At 38.2% G+C, this 16,795-nt stretch overlaps 1 protein-coding gene across 1 annotated transcript in view; it reads left to right on the plus strand.

Moving 5' to 3' along the window:
• Nucleotides 1–16,795, plus strand: part of stxbp6 (syntaxin binding protein 6 (amisyn)) — a 210,236-nt gene that overhangs the window by 127,935 nt on the left and 65,506 nt on the right. The window contains exons 3-4 of the mRNA XM_072569021.1: nucleotides 6,520–6,650; nucleotides 9,617–9,782. Of these exons, the coding sequence (XP_072425122.1) occupies nucleotides 6,520–6,650; nucleotides 9,617–9,782 (297 nt within the window). The remainder of the gene's footprint in view (nucleotides 1–6,519; nucleotides 6,651–9,616; nucleotides 9,783–16,795) is intronic.

Consider the following 16,795-nt stretch of genomic DNA (forward strand, 5'->3'; position numbering starts at 1 on the left):
TGAACTGATTTCTTGAACTACTGAAATCCATGTGCTGTGTCTTGACCCACAATGCCTTTAGGGAGGGATTTCCAGGATTTTGACCAGGTGATACTGAAGGATCAGCAACATGTTTCCAAATTGGGATGGGAGTGACTGGGAGTGGAATTTGCAGATGCGAGTGTTCCCATGTATCTGCTGCCCATGCCCATGCCAAAGTGATCATGGGTTTGAATGGTGATGTCTGGAGATCTTTGAATTTCTACACTGTCTCTTAGTGCACACTGCTGTTACTGAGTTTTGGTGATGGAGGGAGTGGATGCTTGTGGGTGTAATGCCAATCAAGTGGGCTGCTTTGTACTATATGGTGTCAAGCTTCTTGAATGTTGGTGGAACTGCACTCATCCAGGCAAGTGGGCAGTATTCCATCCCATTCCTAACGATTAGTGTTCCAGATGATGGATATGCTTTGGGGAGTCGGGAAGTGAGTTACTCACCACAGTACTCCTAGGCTCTGACCTGCTGTTGTAGCCACTATGTTCATTGAGGTAAAAACAATGACTGCAGATGCTGGAAACCAGATTCTGGATTAGTGGTGCTGGAAGAGCACAGCAGTTCAGGCAGCATCCAAAGAGCTTCGAAATCGACGTTGAAACGCCGATTTCGAAACTCCTTGGATGCTGCCTGAACTGCTGTGCTCTTCCAGCACCACTAATCCAGACTATGTTCATTGAGCCCAGTTGAATTTCTAGTTAATGGTAACTCCATGGATGTTGGGGGAATTCTGTGAGGATAATGCCATTAAATGTCAAGGGACAGTGGTTAGATTGACCACTTCCTATAAGAGACATTGCCTGGCATTTGTGTGACAATAATATTATTGACAGTAATATTACTTGTCATTTGTCAGCTCCTCCCTGAGGGAGTAGTAAAGGAAGGGAGACCAAGAGTAGGCCTGGTTGAAAGCATCCTTAAGGTAGAAGGTTTAAACCTGAGACCATAGTTAGTTAATTGATCATTTGTATCCTCAGCAATGTTGAATTTGTAGAAATCCTTGTTCTTGGTGAATGGATGTTTCTCTAGTTTTTATTTTGTAGCCAAGTGCTTTCAAGAGGCTGAGTCAGCAAGCCAGAGCACAGCTTTTCAATTTTGTTTTCAATCCATCATTATTTCTTTTTTCCAGTCTGCTAAAAAGCAATTGCCTGAAAGTAATTTGTGTATTCCAGTTGCCAGATGTGATTTTTTTTTGTTAAAAGTGGGATAATCTACAGGTGATATTCCTCCCAGCATCTGAAATTTACAAAAAGGAGTTAAACAAGGAGAAGATACAGATCTGAATGGCTTGTTTTAATAATTTTGACAATTTCTGACTGCCTCTTGTCTATTGCTGATTCCTTGAACTGGCTTAACCTGCAATCGTGTGACTACTGTAGCCATCTTAAGTCTGTTCTTCCATGTGATATCCCAGGTATGAAAGATGACAGCTGAACATTGACAGTCCCTATCAGGACAATACTGAATTAAGATGGCTACAGTAGTCACTTGATTACAGGATAAGCCAGTTCAAGGAATCGGCAATAGACAAGAGGCAGTCAGAAATTGTGTCAAAATTATTAAAACCAGTCATTCAGATCTGTATCTTCTTGATTTACTCCTTTCTGTAAATTTCAGATACTGGATGGAAGATCACCTGTAAGTTTTGGGACTAGAGAGGAAAACAAAATTAATTGGATTTGTAAGAGGAGGTGTAGTTGAAGCAAAAAGCAAGAAAGTACTGCTGGAGGGGGAGCGTGGTGATATGGAGAAGAGAGGGAGAGAAAAAGTAGCGAAAGCACTGAGTCATTACAAAGCAAAAACAGTTGTGGATATGAAAGACAAGGGCCAAAAAAAAATGGATTTTTGATTTTAAGCTATGTCTGCGAATACGCAAAACATTAAGCAAAAACTGAGGTTAATGACTTTAAGGGATATAATTAGTAAATATAAGGAGATGTGATTTAAATTTGATAGGCCATGATTATAATATTTCTATTTATGACAAGGTGGTGGAATGACGCAATTTGTCAAGGATTTTGTCATAATCCAACTTCTTTCTGATTGTTCTAACGTTGATCTAAACTCTGCATGGATAAGAAGTAGTTAGAGAAATTGTGCAATTCTTAGTGAATGTTGCAGGCCACCAAACAGTGCAAAACAGGTAGAGTTGGAAACCGTTCAAGGGCATTGTTAGAATAATAGGATTCAAAAAAACAGAGCACAGATAAGAATGCAGTCAGTCCATATTGTTACTTCGTAAAATGTGTCATGACTGATTTCTAGACAATTAATTTCTATTCCAGTAAGGAAATAAAATATTTTTGTTTTAGTTTTGAGAAACTAAGTGGGGAAAATCATTTGTGTGAGCGTAGCAAAGAAAATAAGAAATAACAATCACACCATAAAATGCTAAAAATAGGAAACTACATTGAAAGGTCAACAGTGAAAAATTGGGGTTAGAAAAATAAGTGTTCGCTGTGATAGGCCGATCTGGCCCAAATAACTGGGCAGAAAAAAGATGGTGAAAATGTCAGCAAATCAGTTCAAATATCCTCTAATATGAAATAAATATATTCTCCAAAAGGAGAACAGGGACATCAAAGGTAGAGTATTGTGGAAAATCATTTTAATTAGCATTAATCTAAATGAGGACACAATGAAATTAATTCAAACTGTTCATATGAGAAAATGAGGAGCACATGCAATAAGTGTAAAGAGAGAATTAATATATTATGAAAGAATATGTTAAAAAAAGTGGGTAATTTGAAATGAAGGAATAGGGTTTTTCTATGCATAAAAAATTAAGTGGCAGGAGCACTTCCACTCTGTTTTGTTAAAAGCAATGCAAACACTAATATCTTCAACAATGTGTTACTAGGAATTAGAGAGCTATTGATTCAGATAACGAGAAAAGAATGAAAGCGTTTAAAAAAAGAAACCGTCAACTCAAGGTGTGCAAGTTACTGGGTGCTGATTGCATGCAAGTTGAAGAATTAGCTCCTGAAGTCTCCATTTTGAAGGGCTTGCAGTAGGAATGAAAAGAGTGAAAATAAACAGTTGTTTGAAAAGGTACGTACTGCAAGTAGGAGGGCATCATTAAATTAACTCCTTTCTGAGAAAGATAAAGGCTTGTGCTAACTTGATGGCCTTAATGTCCTGTATTTCTGTTATGATGATGTCTGATTGAGTGCTGTTTGGGTGACCATTGGAAGAAATGAAGTGGTAAAGTTGAGTGTGTTTCATCATCTAGAATTTTTTTAAAAGCCAAGTCACCCTCAATCAAATGTGAATAGGCCTATCAGAATTGCTTCCATTGCAACTATCTGTCTAGTTTGTCTTGGTGTTAAAATTGTATATAAATCCATAGGCAATTTAAGATTCACCCAAAGCTATAAAAAGTGTAAAAGTTTAGAATATTCAGCGAGTGCTTGAGACAAATATTCTACTTACTTTTAAGTGGTAGCCAGCTGGAGACTTGAGCGAGAAATTGAAGAGCACAGTAATAGAGTTATTACGTAGTAATGAGGACAGGCAGAATAATGTATGTAGAGTAAAATGGTGGAAATGACCTGATGGGTTGAATGGTCTGCTCTGTCTTGTAAGAAAAATGCAAACTGAAGTGAAACACTCTACATACATTTCAGTCCGTCAGACAGATTTCATGTATTTTTAAAATGTAAATTATTGAAATTTATACTTCGAGTGTTTAAAAATTCATGTTTGTTATTCTTTTAAATAATAAAAATTCTAATTAAGAAGTGCAGTCATTAAACATCAGTTGTCTAGTGAAATTCTTAATCTAATGAACTGCACACTCAAACTGAATTGAATGGGGAACTCTGCAACAATACATGTATCTAAGTTTTGTTAACCTGAGAGTGCAAGCTGAAATGCTCTGCCAATTGTTGTTCTAGTCTGGAAATAAATCAAACCTCTCGGTTCAGTCAGTGTCTTGAAGGAATGTTATAAAAATAAATAACTTCAAGTGGTAAAATTGGTGGAGGCTTTCTGTTTAATTTTGGAACGTTGTCTGTTTAGTGCCTGAATACACTCGTTTCCCAGAGCCAATCTAGTAGAATTAGTTTTTGTGATAAAGCAACATTGCTAATGTCATATGATCAGTGTAAAAAATTGTAGTCTGTACTGTATTTTAATTCAGAATTTTATGTCACAAATGCAAAATTATAAAGCAATTTTAATTGGTGATTGCAGTTTTTGTTCTAGATATAATTTACAATGAAATACCATTTGTCTAATATCCAAATCTCTAAGGCAATGCTAACTATCTGCCACTCATTATCATGAGGCAGCACTCAAGGTAAATTGTATTGATGCAAGATGCACTAGTGACATCTCAAAGACAGTAAAATGGAAGTTTTACTAAATCCTAATGACGACATAACTCCAAATGGCAATTACCACTCTGCAAAAAGACCAGGGATAAAGCAGCAATAAGGAGTGGTTAAGTCTGCCTCTGGATGCAGTTGAAATGTCACATGATCTTCTGAAATTTGCAAATCCAGCATAGGAGTCTGAATCATTTAATTATAGCTCTGCTGAAAATATCTGGCATGCTAATTTTCCTTAATACAAAATATAATATTTAGCAATTTGCCTCCTATAGTGACTGGAATACACATACAAAATCTTAATCAATTTCTCTCTCATTTTAGAATAGCTCAGCATTGAGAATTATTTCGGTTTTATTTCTTAATTGTACTTTTTCTTATTTCTCTACTTTATTCTGCTACTTTCCAACTTTCAGTTTCTAAGGTAGAAAACATTGAGTGCTGTGTCATGGTGTGGTATAATGGAAGAATGTGTGACTGTATGTGCTGTGAAACGAGGCATTAAGCGCAGACTACATGAGCAAACATAATGTAACAAGGGAAGCATTCTGATGATCCTGGAATTCTGAAATAAGAAGCAGGAAATATTCAACAGGTCTGACAGCATCTATGGAAAAAGAAACACCTTTCATCAGAACATAGTACGGCTCGCTTTCAGAACAATGGTTCCTTTCATACTAAAAAGTTTGTTCTTGCAAAATTCTGAATTAGATGAAAATCCTATCATGTGTCAAGCTAAAGATGAGATCAGAATTCAACCTCAAAATTAAAATGAAAGCTTTGTTTCCTTGTCCAGTATTTTACAAAGATGAAAAATTCCTGGGCACTGGAAATTGGAAAAAAAACACCAGGACTAATAACCAAAGACAAGATACAAGTTTTGAATGCTCTTTGGAAGGCAGTAAGAGAAGTAGCAAGGTGAAGGTTCTTAAGCAGAATGCATTAGCTATTGCACCTAGTCAAAGGCTGTGGAGCAGCAAGTATTTGGGCTGGTTAAGGATTGGAATAAAAAGTACACTCAATGAGAATGATGTGATTTTTACCCAGTGAGTTTAAACATGCTTCCAGGAATTACTGTCTATGATTCTTTGTTCCTCTGTAGAGTTTACTATTGCAGTCCATACAGTTGAAAGTTTTGGTTTACTTTATTTCATGTGAACTTCCACATTTTACCCTTCTTATCTCACCGTAAAACCTGAAAATTTTTTTGTGTTTTTAACATTTCTTTATTCGAATTAAAAATGTGTAGTCTTTACAAGTTTGATATTTTGACTTATTTCTTAATCACTTATATTCCCATCATTATTTCTCTCATTTAAAAAGTGAGGGATAATCAGTGGCTTTTACTTGTTTGTTGTCCGTGAAATTCCTTCAGTGTGGATTACCTGCTAAACTTGTTTGATGACGTCTCTGGTGCTGAATGCTGGAAATTCCCTGCAGCTAATGTGGAATGAAACTAATGTCACACAATTTGAAATAGACAGAGCAGCCATTTAAATTTTTATGGGTAACTTTCTACCAGATCAACCACAAGCAGTGTAACTTGCTCCTGATAGCAAAATCCAAGTTATGGATATGAGTGAAATTGTCCAATTGAAGGTAAGAAAGTGAAGACTGCAGATGCTGGAGGTCAGAGCTGAAAATGTGTTGCTGGAAAAGCGCAGCAGGTCAGGCAGCATCCAAGGAGCAAGAGAATCGACGTTTCGGGCATGAAGGGCTCATGCCCGAAACGTCGATTCTCCTGCTCCTTGAATGCTGCCTGACCTGCGCTTTTCCAGCCACACATTTTCAGCAATTGAAGGTAAGGTCTTGAGCAGGTTACTGGTAGAATTTTGTTTTGAATTTTGATAGAGGTAGACCGCACTGATTCAGGTACATCTCAAGAAGCACTTGACATGGAGTAATTGATAATTTCTGCAAGGAGATCTAACTAGAAAAGACCTGAATTTGTCTCGTTGTGCCTGGAGACCATGAAAGTAGGATGAGTGAATTAGGAATTTTTAAAAATTATCACTGAAAAATAATTTGGTTACTGTTATTCATTTCAGTCAATCACTCATATTTTCAAATTGTTACTACCTATGGGTGAACAAGTTAACAAGGGCTGTCTGTATTTCTGTCACATAAGTGACTTGTATTCTTTTTTTTATTTCAGTGACCAATAAGAAACCAGCACTGGTGTCTGTTACCAAAGTCAAGCAGTTTGAAGGGTCGTCATCTTTTGTGAGAAGGTCACAGTGGATGCTTGATCAGCTCCGCCAAGTGAATGGCATCGATCCCAACAGGGTCAGTGGTGAAACAAATAATGGAAGAAAGGCACATTTACAATTGCGATTAACATACAACATCACTTTAAGAAATGTTGTGTTTGTCTTACTCATAAGGATACAATAGAAATTAAGTGGTAATGTATATAACTGTTAATGCAATGTGTCTGGGCTTCAGATCAAAATCCTTACACCGGAAAACCACGTTTTCTACCAAGTGTTCCTGAGCTGCATGGGTTTACTGTCCACTCTTAATGTGGTGAGCATTCGAAATGTGAATAAATTAAGTATATTAGCATTATGCCATGCTCTTTAAATTTAAAGGGATCACTATCTTTGCAGGGACAAAAAGCAAGGAAAGTTCTCTGTATTTTCTTTTGGGCCCATGCAATTCCTAAGGCAAGCAGTCTGTTAGTCTTCAACATGAAAATTTGAGTATAGGAGAAAGTAATAATTTGATTGTATTTCACTTTTCTTCTGAATTGTTTCTGTACACACCTGCTAAATTTCAGTGACTTAGAGTAAAGTTGCCTTAGACCTTTTGGACATAAATACTTTCCAATCTTTCACCATTTAAGAAGAATCTGAAATGCACAAGTGTTCAGTACTACAGTCATGATGTGCCCAATGCACTCAACTGCTGAATAGCTGGGTGAAATATTGTGAAACTACCCCTGGAGAATTATGTTGTGCAGTTCTCATTCATTTGCCTAAAGGAGGATATATTGTATACTACATTGACCAGAAAGTTAACTGACTCAGTCTTGAAAAAGTGAGACAAGAACTGGTCAGAGACTAGGAATTTTTACAGTTAGTAACACACCTGACTTCAGAATGCCTTTTGATCATTTATAAGGCCAAAGTGGAGTTGAATTTTCTGCTTGCCTTCATGATTGGGCTTGATACAATCCAGGTCAATGCAGTGCATTCACACACTGCTTCCACTAGCACCAGTGGAAGCAATGTGTACCATATGCAACTTGCACTGCACATCTACACTAGGTTCCTTTTGAGGCCTCTTAGTTAAACCTATGACATCCGTTACCGAGAAAAGTGAGGGAAACAGATGCATGAGAACACCACTGCCTGCAAAATTCTCTCCAAGCCATACACCATCCTGACTTGCAACTCCATCACTGCTCCTTTACTGTTATTGGGGTAAGATTTTGCAAGTCCTTCTTTATAAACCTGCATGTGGACTGTCATGGTGCCATCACTTAGTCAAAGTTAGTGCGAAATGGGTAATGAGTAGTGGCCTTGTCTGTGACATTCATATTGCATGAGCAAATTAAAAACAAAAGTTGCAAAAACCTTGGGGCAAGAGTTAATGTTATGGTAACAATTAAACAAGCACTCTAAACTGATTTGCTAAAATAAATTAATACAGCTTCCTGAGAGCATGATATTTAAATAGACAGTTGTAAATATAGATTTGTACATGGAATACCTACATTTGATGCAAAAGTCAGAATCCTATTTATACATGGATATCTCACAATGACACTGTGCACTGAAGCGTTCATTTAAAGTCAGAAGCACAAAATCAAAAATACTTTGTTGACGTATTCAAGCGGAAATATAAATGGACAGTGTGAAATGCCATGGTAACTGATAACTTTATTCACTATTATCAGACAGTTGCTTTCACTTCAAGAATGAAACTCCCAATGAGTAGTAACTGATAAAATTAGTGAAAATAGTAAGTCTGGCTGCATATGCAGAGAGAGAGAGAGATAAAAGGTTATCATTTCAATCCCAATCTAACTACTTCATCTCTGCAGAGAGCAAGAAAAATGTTCTTCTTTGTGTAGAAAGAGGGGAGGTGGAACAAGGAAAGCAAAAGGCAGAGTGTGTTGATGTTAGTGGAGAAGCAAAATAGATAAAGGATAGATGTTAATGATGGGCTCAAATAACAAATATAGTTCCGCTGTATTGACAAAACTTGTGTAAACACAAGACTGGGGCAGGGGTGTAATCAAAATGGAGAATAGAGTTTGGGGTCTGATATTGTACTCCATGTTGATACCTGAAGGTTGCAAAGTGCCTGAACAAAAAATGAGATCTTGCATTTGCCTTTGGAACATTGCAACAGGCCCAGGACAGACATGTTAACATTAGAGCGATATGATGTATGTGAAATGGTAAGTGATATTTGGGATGATTCTCATAGTCAGAGTGGAGGTGTTCGCAAAGGAGTCACAACCTCTGCATTTGATCTTGCCACTGTGGTGGAGACTGCATTGAGAGCAGTGAATACTGTAGACTGGATGGAAAAGATACAAGTAAGTTGCTGCTTCACCTGAAAGATGTGTTCAGGGCAGCGACAAGTGAGGTAAAAAGGCAAGTGTCAGACTTAATGAATTGCATTAGAATGGGTCAGGGATAGTGAAGAGCTGTTTGGTGTGATGGATGAGTAGACTAAGGTTTTGTGGAAGGAATGGCCCTTGTGGAATGCTGTAAGGCTCAGGAACTCTGGTACAGTCAGAGTCAGTGTGTTTAGGAGAATAAATTGCCACAGGGTTGTTGCCAGCAATTTCAATTGTTTAAAGAAACAAATTGAGCTCATTTTATCCATATGCTGCAATATTTGAATATTTTTGCACTAATGTGTTGATAAATTAAAGCACTACATGTATTGCTGTCACTGCTAATTTTACATTAGTGCACTGTTCAGTCTGCTATGATCGCTTAGTGTTCTGATGAAAGCTGACCAATAAAAATCATGCATTAAAAAAAGTTCAAGCACAAGACTCAATTGAATGCTCAGTTTCCGTATTTCAGTTAAATTCAGTAAGTGTTACAAGATTATTGTCCAACAGCTGTGTCACCACTGGTATTAAGTTCAATTGAGTACTAATAATTGAGTTATAAACTAACCAACTGATAAATTAGCCAACTATGTGTAGGTTAATATTTTTGATTATGCATTTGTATTGTTTCAGTATGAAAAAAGTAATAAAGCAATGTAACTTTTTCTCTTTTCAGGATTGTCCTGAATTTGATCTAGTGTTTGAGAACTCCTTTGACCAGTGGGTTGCAAGCACCGCCTCCGAGAAATGCACTTTCTTTCAGGTCCTTCACAATATTTCTCAGCGATATCTTTCTGACAAGAAGCCAGAGTTCATCAATTGCCAATCTAAAGTGTTGGGAGGTAAGTCTGCCTTCGCTCAGAACTGAAGAAGGGCCGTGGGATCTAAAATGTTCGCTCTACTTACTCTTATCAGATTCTGCCAAATATGAAGATTTTTTCAGCCATTTCAGCTTTTATTGCTTACAAATAGTGTTGACTGACTTGCTAATTCCAAGATTGTTACGTTTCAATTCTCTTTTAAAAAAAAGTTTTGAAAATGCTTTATGATTCCGAGGGTGTTAAGGGCAGATTTGTAATTCCTTTTTAATTCCTTTATTCGGCACTAACTTATATTATTTGGTGGAGTTAATCAAACAGGTAATGTAACTGTAGGGAGGCAACTATCCTATCAGTATTCCAAAAAAAAGTAGAAACATACTCCGGCATTTCAGCCATGGCAATCTTGCTTCAATCCTGTGTAAACATAGTATGATTTATTATTAGGAGAAAACTGTGCATTAGTAAGCTAGTGGTGAATTTTATGATCCTCTTCCCCCAAAGGAATACTCTGACTTCGTGACCGATTGAGTAATGACCAGTAATAAATTGGACATCAATTTTTCAGCCTGAAAATGATGCATCTGAGAGAGTATCTCTAAATAGGGCTATGCTGAGAGGTGGCAAATAGCGTTTAATGTGGAAAAGTATGAGGTGATTTACTTTGGAAGGAGCGACAGGAATAAAGAGTTCCGGGTTAATGGTAAAATGCTTGGTAGTGTAGATGAGCAGAAAGATCTCAATGTCCACGTACATAGATCCCTGAAAGTTGCCACCCAGGTTGATAGGCTTGTTAAGAAGGCATATGGTGTGTCAGCTTTTATTAGTAGAGGGATTGAGTTTGGGAGTCATGAGGTCATGCTGCAGCTGTACAAAACTCTTGTGCGGCGGTACTTGCAGTATTACATACGGTTCTGGTTACCGCATTATAGGAAGGATGTGGAAGCTTTGGAAAGAATGCAGAGGAGATTTACTGGGATGTTGCCTGGTATGAAGGAAAGTCCTATGAGGAAAGGCTGAGGGACTTCAAGCTGTTTTTGTTAGAGAGTAGAAGGTTGAGAGGTGACTTAATTGAGACGTGTAAGATAATCAAAGGGTTAGGTAGGGTGGACAGTGAGAGCCTTTTTTCCTCAGATGGTGATGGCTAGCATGAGGGGACATAGCTTTAAATTGAGGGGTGATAGATACAGGGCAGATGTTAGAGGCCATTTCTTTACTCTGTAGTAGGGGCATGGAATGCTCTACCTGCAACAATAGTGGACTCACCAACTTTAAGGGCATTTAAATGGTCATTAGAGAAATGAAAGGATGAAAATGGGATAGTGTAGAGTAGACAGGCTTCAGATTGGTCCCACAGGCCGACACAACATCGAGGATCGAATGGCCTGTACTGCTCTGTTATGTTCTATGTTCTTTAGGTGTAGCATAGATAAGTACATTGAAAATGTCATTAATGTGTTGGAACAGATGGAATAATGGTTGCAACATTAGTGTCGTGCTGGAAAAGCACAGCAGGTCAGGCAGCATCCGAGGAGCAGGAAAATTGACGTTTCAGGCAAAAGCCCTTCATCAGGAATAGTGGATGCATCAACCTTAAAAATTATGTAAGGGACATTTTGAATGCCTACAAGATGGGTGGGGAGGGACAATGTTGAGATCCATCTTGATGAATTGGATTTAAAATGGGCCAAATGGTCTTGCACTTTAATTATCCTTTAATTTGAGAGTTCAAGTTCAAGAAGGGTAGCAGGGATAGCCCGAGTAACTATAGGCCAGTGAGTCTCACTTCTGTTGTGGGCAAAGTCTTAGAGAGAATTGTAAGGGATAGGATTTATGAACATCTGGATAGGAATAATGTGATCAAGGATAGTCAGCATGGTTTTGTGAAGAGCAGGTCGTGCCTCACAAACCTTTATTGAATTCTTTGAGAAGGTGACCAAGGAAGCGGACGAGGGTAAAGCAGTAGATGTGGTGTATATGGATTTTAGCAAGGCGTTCGATAAGGTACCCCATGGTAGGCTACTGCAAAAATTATGGAGGTATGGCATTGAGGGTGCATTAGAGGTTTGGATTAGGAATTGGCTGCCTGGAAGGAGAAAGAGGGTAGTAGTTGATGGTATAGGTTCATCTCGGAGCGCAGTTACTAGCGGTGTTCCACAAGGATCTGTTTTGGGACCATTGCTGTTTGTCATTTTTATAAATGACCTGGAGGAGGGGCTTGAAGGCTGGGTGAGCAAGTTTGCGGATGACACGAAAGTCGGTGGAGTTGTGGACAGCGAAGAAGGATGTGGCAGGTTACCGTGCGATATAGATAAGTTGCAGAGCTGGGCAGTAAGGTGGCAAATGGAATTCAATGTAGCTAAGTGTGAAGTCATTCACTTTGGTAGGAGTAACAAGAAGATGGATTACTGGGCTAATGGTAGACTACTTGGTAGTGTGGATGAGCAGAGGGATCTTGGTGTCCATGTACACAGATCTTTGAAAGTTGCCACCCAGGTAAATAGTGCTGTGAAGAAGGCATATGGTGTACTGGGCTTTATTGGTAGAGGAATTGAGTTCCGGAGCCCTGAGGTCATGTTGCAGTTGTATAAGACTCTGGTGCGGCTTCATCTGGAGTATTGTGTGCAGTTTTGGTCGCCATACTATAGGAAGGATGTGGAGGCATTGGAACGAGTGCAGAGGAGGTTTACCAGGATGTTGCTGGCATGGTAGGAAGATCGTATGAGGAAAGGCTGAGGACTTGGGACTTTTCTCATTGGAGAAAAGAAGGTTTAGGGGGGATTTGATAGAGGTGTACAAGATGATTAGGGGTTTAGATAGGGTTGACAGTGTGAACCTTTTTCCACGTATGGAGTCAGCTGTTACTAGGGGACACAGCTTTAAATTAAGGCATGGTAGGTATAGGACAGATGTTAGGGGTAGATTTTTTTACTCAGCGGGTTGTGAGTTCATGGAATGCCCTGCCAGTAGCAGTGGTGGACTCTCCCTCTTATGGTCATTTAAGCGGGCATTGGACAAGCATATGGAGTGTAGGTTAGGTAGGCTTCGGTCGGCGCAACATCGAGGGCCAAAGGGCCAGTACTGCGCTATATTTTTCTATTTTTCTATGTAATTTTATGGATCCCAATTCTACTCTGAAGGATATATGTCTAAAGGAGTTGGTAGTAGAAATATCAGATATGGACAGAGTGATGCTGTTGAGTAAAATCAGCTTGAGAATATAAACAAGTTTAGTGACTTAGAAACACTGACTTTAAAGGACAGTCAATATGTATCATAGTTATGACGTATGCCCTTGGCAAATGTGTGACTGTTCTGCTCAAGTGAAATATCAACCATTCAAGTGCAATGCTTTAATGAATGCTATTATATTGCCATCAGCCAGGACACTTATACATTTCAAGAAATAGACGACTAGAAACAAGGAAGCTATTCCATTTTCATTTCCTCTGCCTGTCAGTGAGCTATCTCCTCACACTACTGATTTATTATTGATAAATATCAAGTTCACAGCTGCATACCACGTGTAATCAATTTACCAGGCTTTTATAATGAATATATATGTGCATCATTGTTTCATACATTCATCAGTACTAACCTATTGTGGATATCTAAACCCTAGATACCATTCTATTTTGTTTTACTCCTTTGATTTGTGCAAGGTTATTATAGCAAAAGTTGGGTTATTTTAATATTTACTGTTTTCTCCCTATGTATTTCAGAATTTTTTCAATGTGAAATCTTTTTAATGAGATTGCATGATCATTCTTTCAGTCATTGAGCTGTCCTCTCATTCATCATTAGCGTTTCAGAAAATGAGATTACTTGGCGTTTGATGTGTCTCTTTCTTGGGCTTGAGAGCGACAAAAGTTTAATTTTATATCTTTTATTTGAATGTTTCACTTTCTTTAAAATCTTCAAAATAACTAGGTCTGAAAGAATGTGATTCCACATTTGTCTTGTCAATTTTCAGTGCAAAAGGTTCTTTAGTTGTCATCAAGACAACAGAATTTTGACTAGTTTCAATTTCATTTTGTGGGATGTGGGCATCACTGGCTGGCTAGCATTTATTACTCATCTCATTTATTGCCCTCTAAAGTGGTTGTGAGCTGCCACCTTGAACTATTGCAGTCCACCTGCTGTGGGTTGACCCACCATGCCATTAGGGAGGGAATTCCAGGATTTGAACCCAGAAACAATGAAATGAGAGTAGTAATATTGAGCAAAGAAATTTGCTATTTCAGAATGTAAGATTTTGGTCTAAAGAGTTGTTTTTGATTATTTATTTGGGAGTGGATTCTGCCCATCACCTGGAAGAAATATGCTAACTGATGAATGCAGTAGTTATATATAAAATAGCTGGTGGAAAATGACCAGGATTCTACTGCTGATTGTACAGCTCAGTTCATAGTAACATTTTCACTGCTGGTAGTTCAATTGTTTGGAAATGTCCAATTCTAAATATTTTTAATCAACTGTTCAGAGACTGTGTGATACTCCTCCTTGAGCAGGTAGGATTTGACTCTGGGAGCCCACTGATTCAGAGGATCAGGTACTACTTCTGTGCCACAAGAACCATAAGTCCAGCTGAAGGTATTTTCTAATCAACTTGTTCAAGAATGTCATTGCAAATTGCTAAGGCAAGTGAAACCTGAACCTGGTCCTCCTGGCTCAGAGGTAAAGACATTACCACTCACAGACACCTCGAGGTCTGATTCTAAACATCTCATTCATTGCATGTACCTGTAGTAGTAGCATTCACATAATTATCTCTCACTTATACAGGTGGTGCCAGCCAGCCTAATGGTATTTTGCCAATATGGTCTTCTCGTGATATCTTGTGATATTTATTCAAGAAACTTTCTTTTTTTTTCTTGAATAAGGTGGATAAGAATGTTGAACTCTGGCCACAAACAAAGTAACTATAATCTTATTGAATGATGGAGCAAGTTTGAGGGGCCATGTGGCCTACTCCTCCAAATTTATATGTTCGTCAGCATACCCATTCTAATTGTCTTTTTTAACATATTCCAATTCATTCTTCCACGTTAATGTTAGACTATTCAGCCTTTACTTTTGAGGCATATCAGTTCTCCAAGGAACTATTTCATAAAGTAGCAACTTTTTTTTCAGAGCAAACCTTCACATTGAGAAGATAAATTTTCAGTTACATTATGTAAAGTAGCATTTATCACTTTTAAATTGGAACACACAGGAATGGGAAAGCCCTTCTCATTTTTGGCAAATTGAATTGGTGTCTATCACACAACTGGCAGGATCGCATTCTTTTCCCCACATTTGATGATCTGTCTCTTGGTGATGTAGTTTTATAGCGAAGTTCTCGGAAGAGCAGGGTAATTTGCCTAGATTACTTACAGTGTGGAAACAGGCCCTTCGGCCCAACAAGTCCACACCGCCCCGCCGAAGCGTAACCCACCCATACCCCTACATCTACATCTACATCTACCCCTTACCTAACACTACGGGCAATTTAGCATGGCCAATTCACCTGACCTGCACATCTTTGGACTGTGGGAGGAAACCGGAGCCTATTTTCAGATTTGATCAAGGAAATTAAGTACATTACAATCATTGGCATGCATACCTATTTATGTATTAACACAGATGAATGTAATTGTATAGAGTGTGGAGTTGCTTTTAACCAAATTTATAAAGGGGTATAGAAAATATCAATGGTTTCAACAAATATGCTGTTGGATGATCTGTTTTTCTTCAGCCTGCAAAGCATTTATTTCATGTGTTTGAATTGAGGTGAAGAATTGTTATTTTTAATTATTTCTAAAACTTTGGACCAACTTTGCTGTTGAAGGAGGCTTAATGTTAGTTGCAGTGCTTTTCAATCTTTGTGTTACCATGAGTGAAGTATTGTACTACCATAACCGACATTAATGCCTGTAAAAAGTATCAGTTTGTTAATAATCTAACTTGCCCTGCTATGAAGGGCTCATGCCCGAAACGTCGATTCTCCTGCTCCTTGGATGCAGCCTGACCTGCGCTTTTCCAGCAACACATTTTCAGCTCTACTATGATAGCTATCCTTTTTAGGTTGCTGCAATGATATCACAGCAATAGAATTAAAAGTAGCAGTGCAGGTTCATGTGTGTATGCATGTGGAAGCCAGCATTCACTGCTTTATTTTGTAGTTACTTTCCAAATCCTACAGAGGATCCATACAGATCGTTAATGCAAAAATTATAATGAATGGTGTCTGCACACTGTGAAAGTGATTGAAGTAGCAGCATTTATAATTTGCTGCCATTGATAGTGGTCTTTCAGGATTGTCACGAAAACTTCCTCTATGTATTTTTTGATGGCTTCAGAAGTAGTAGTACCAATCTTTCCATTTGAAGAGATGATCCCAAATTGCGATTTTCTCAGCCATGTTCCTGGAATTTAAAGTGCATCAGACTTTCCATAATCCTGACAATGTTTCAAATAATTTGGCAATCAAAATGTCCAGCTGTTTGAAATGAATATGACATTTCCTTCCAGGAATTGTATTATTGAGAAACCCTTTAAACTCCAGTGTGTTTATGGAATGTTCTTCTCAATTTGTGTTTGCTGAATTCAAAACTATTCTTTGCCTTAAATTGAAAGGAAGTATTATTAGTAAGAAATGAAATTTAATCGGTAGTAAGAAAAAAAGTAGGGTCAGGTGGTGTACAATCTATGTGGGTAGAATTGAGGAATTGCAGAGGAGTTATGTACAGGGCTCCAAAGTCGTCAGCTGAGATGCAAGATACACCAGGAGATAGAAAAGATGTGTAGGAAAGGCAAAGTTACAGTGATCGTGGGATTTCAATATGCAGGTGGACTGGGAAAATCAGGTTAGTAGCGAATTGCAAGAAAAGCAATTTGTGGGATATCGGAGATGGCTTATGGTGGAGCCACTAGGGAACAAGCAATACTGGCTTCAGTGTTGTGCATTGAGGCAGACTTGATAAAGGAGCTTAAGGTGAAGGGGCCCTTAGGAGGCAGTGATCATCATATGATAGAAGCTACTCCACAATTTGAGA

Source organism: Chiloscyllium punctatum, chromosome 4, assembly GCF_047496795.1.
Source record: "Chiloscyllium punctatum isolate Juve2018m chromosome 4, sChiPun1.3, whole genome shotgun sequence".
In the NCBI taxonomy this organism is placed as follows: Eukaryota; Metazoa; Chordata; class Chondrichthyes; order Orectolobiformes; family Hemiscylliidae; genus Chiloscyllium; species Chiloscyllium punctatum.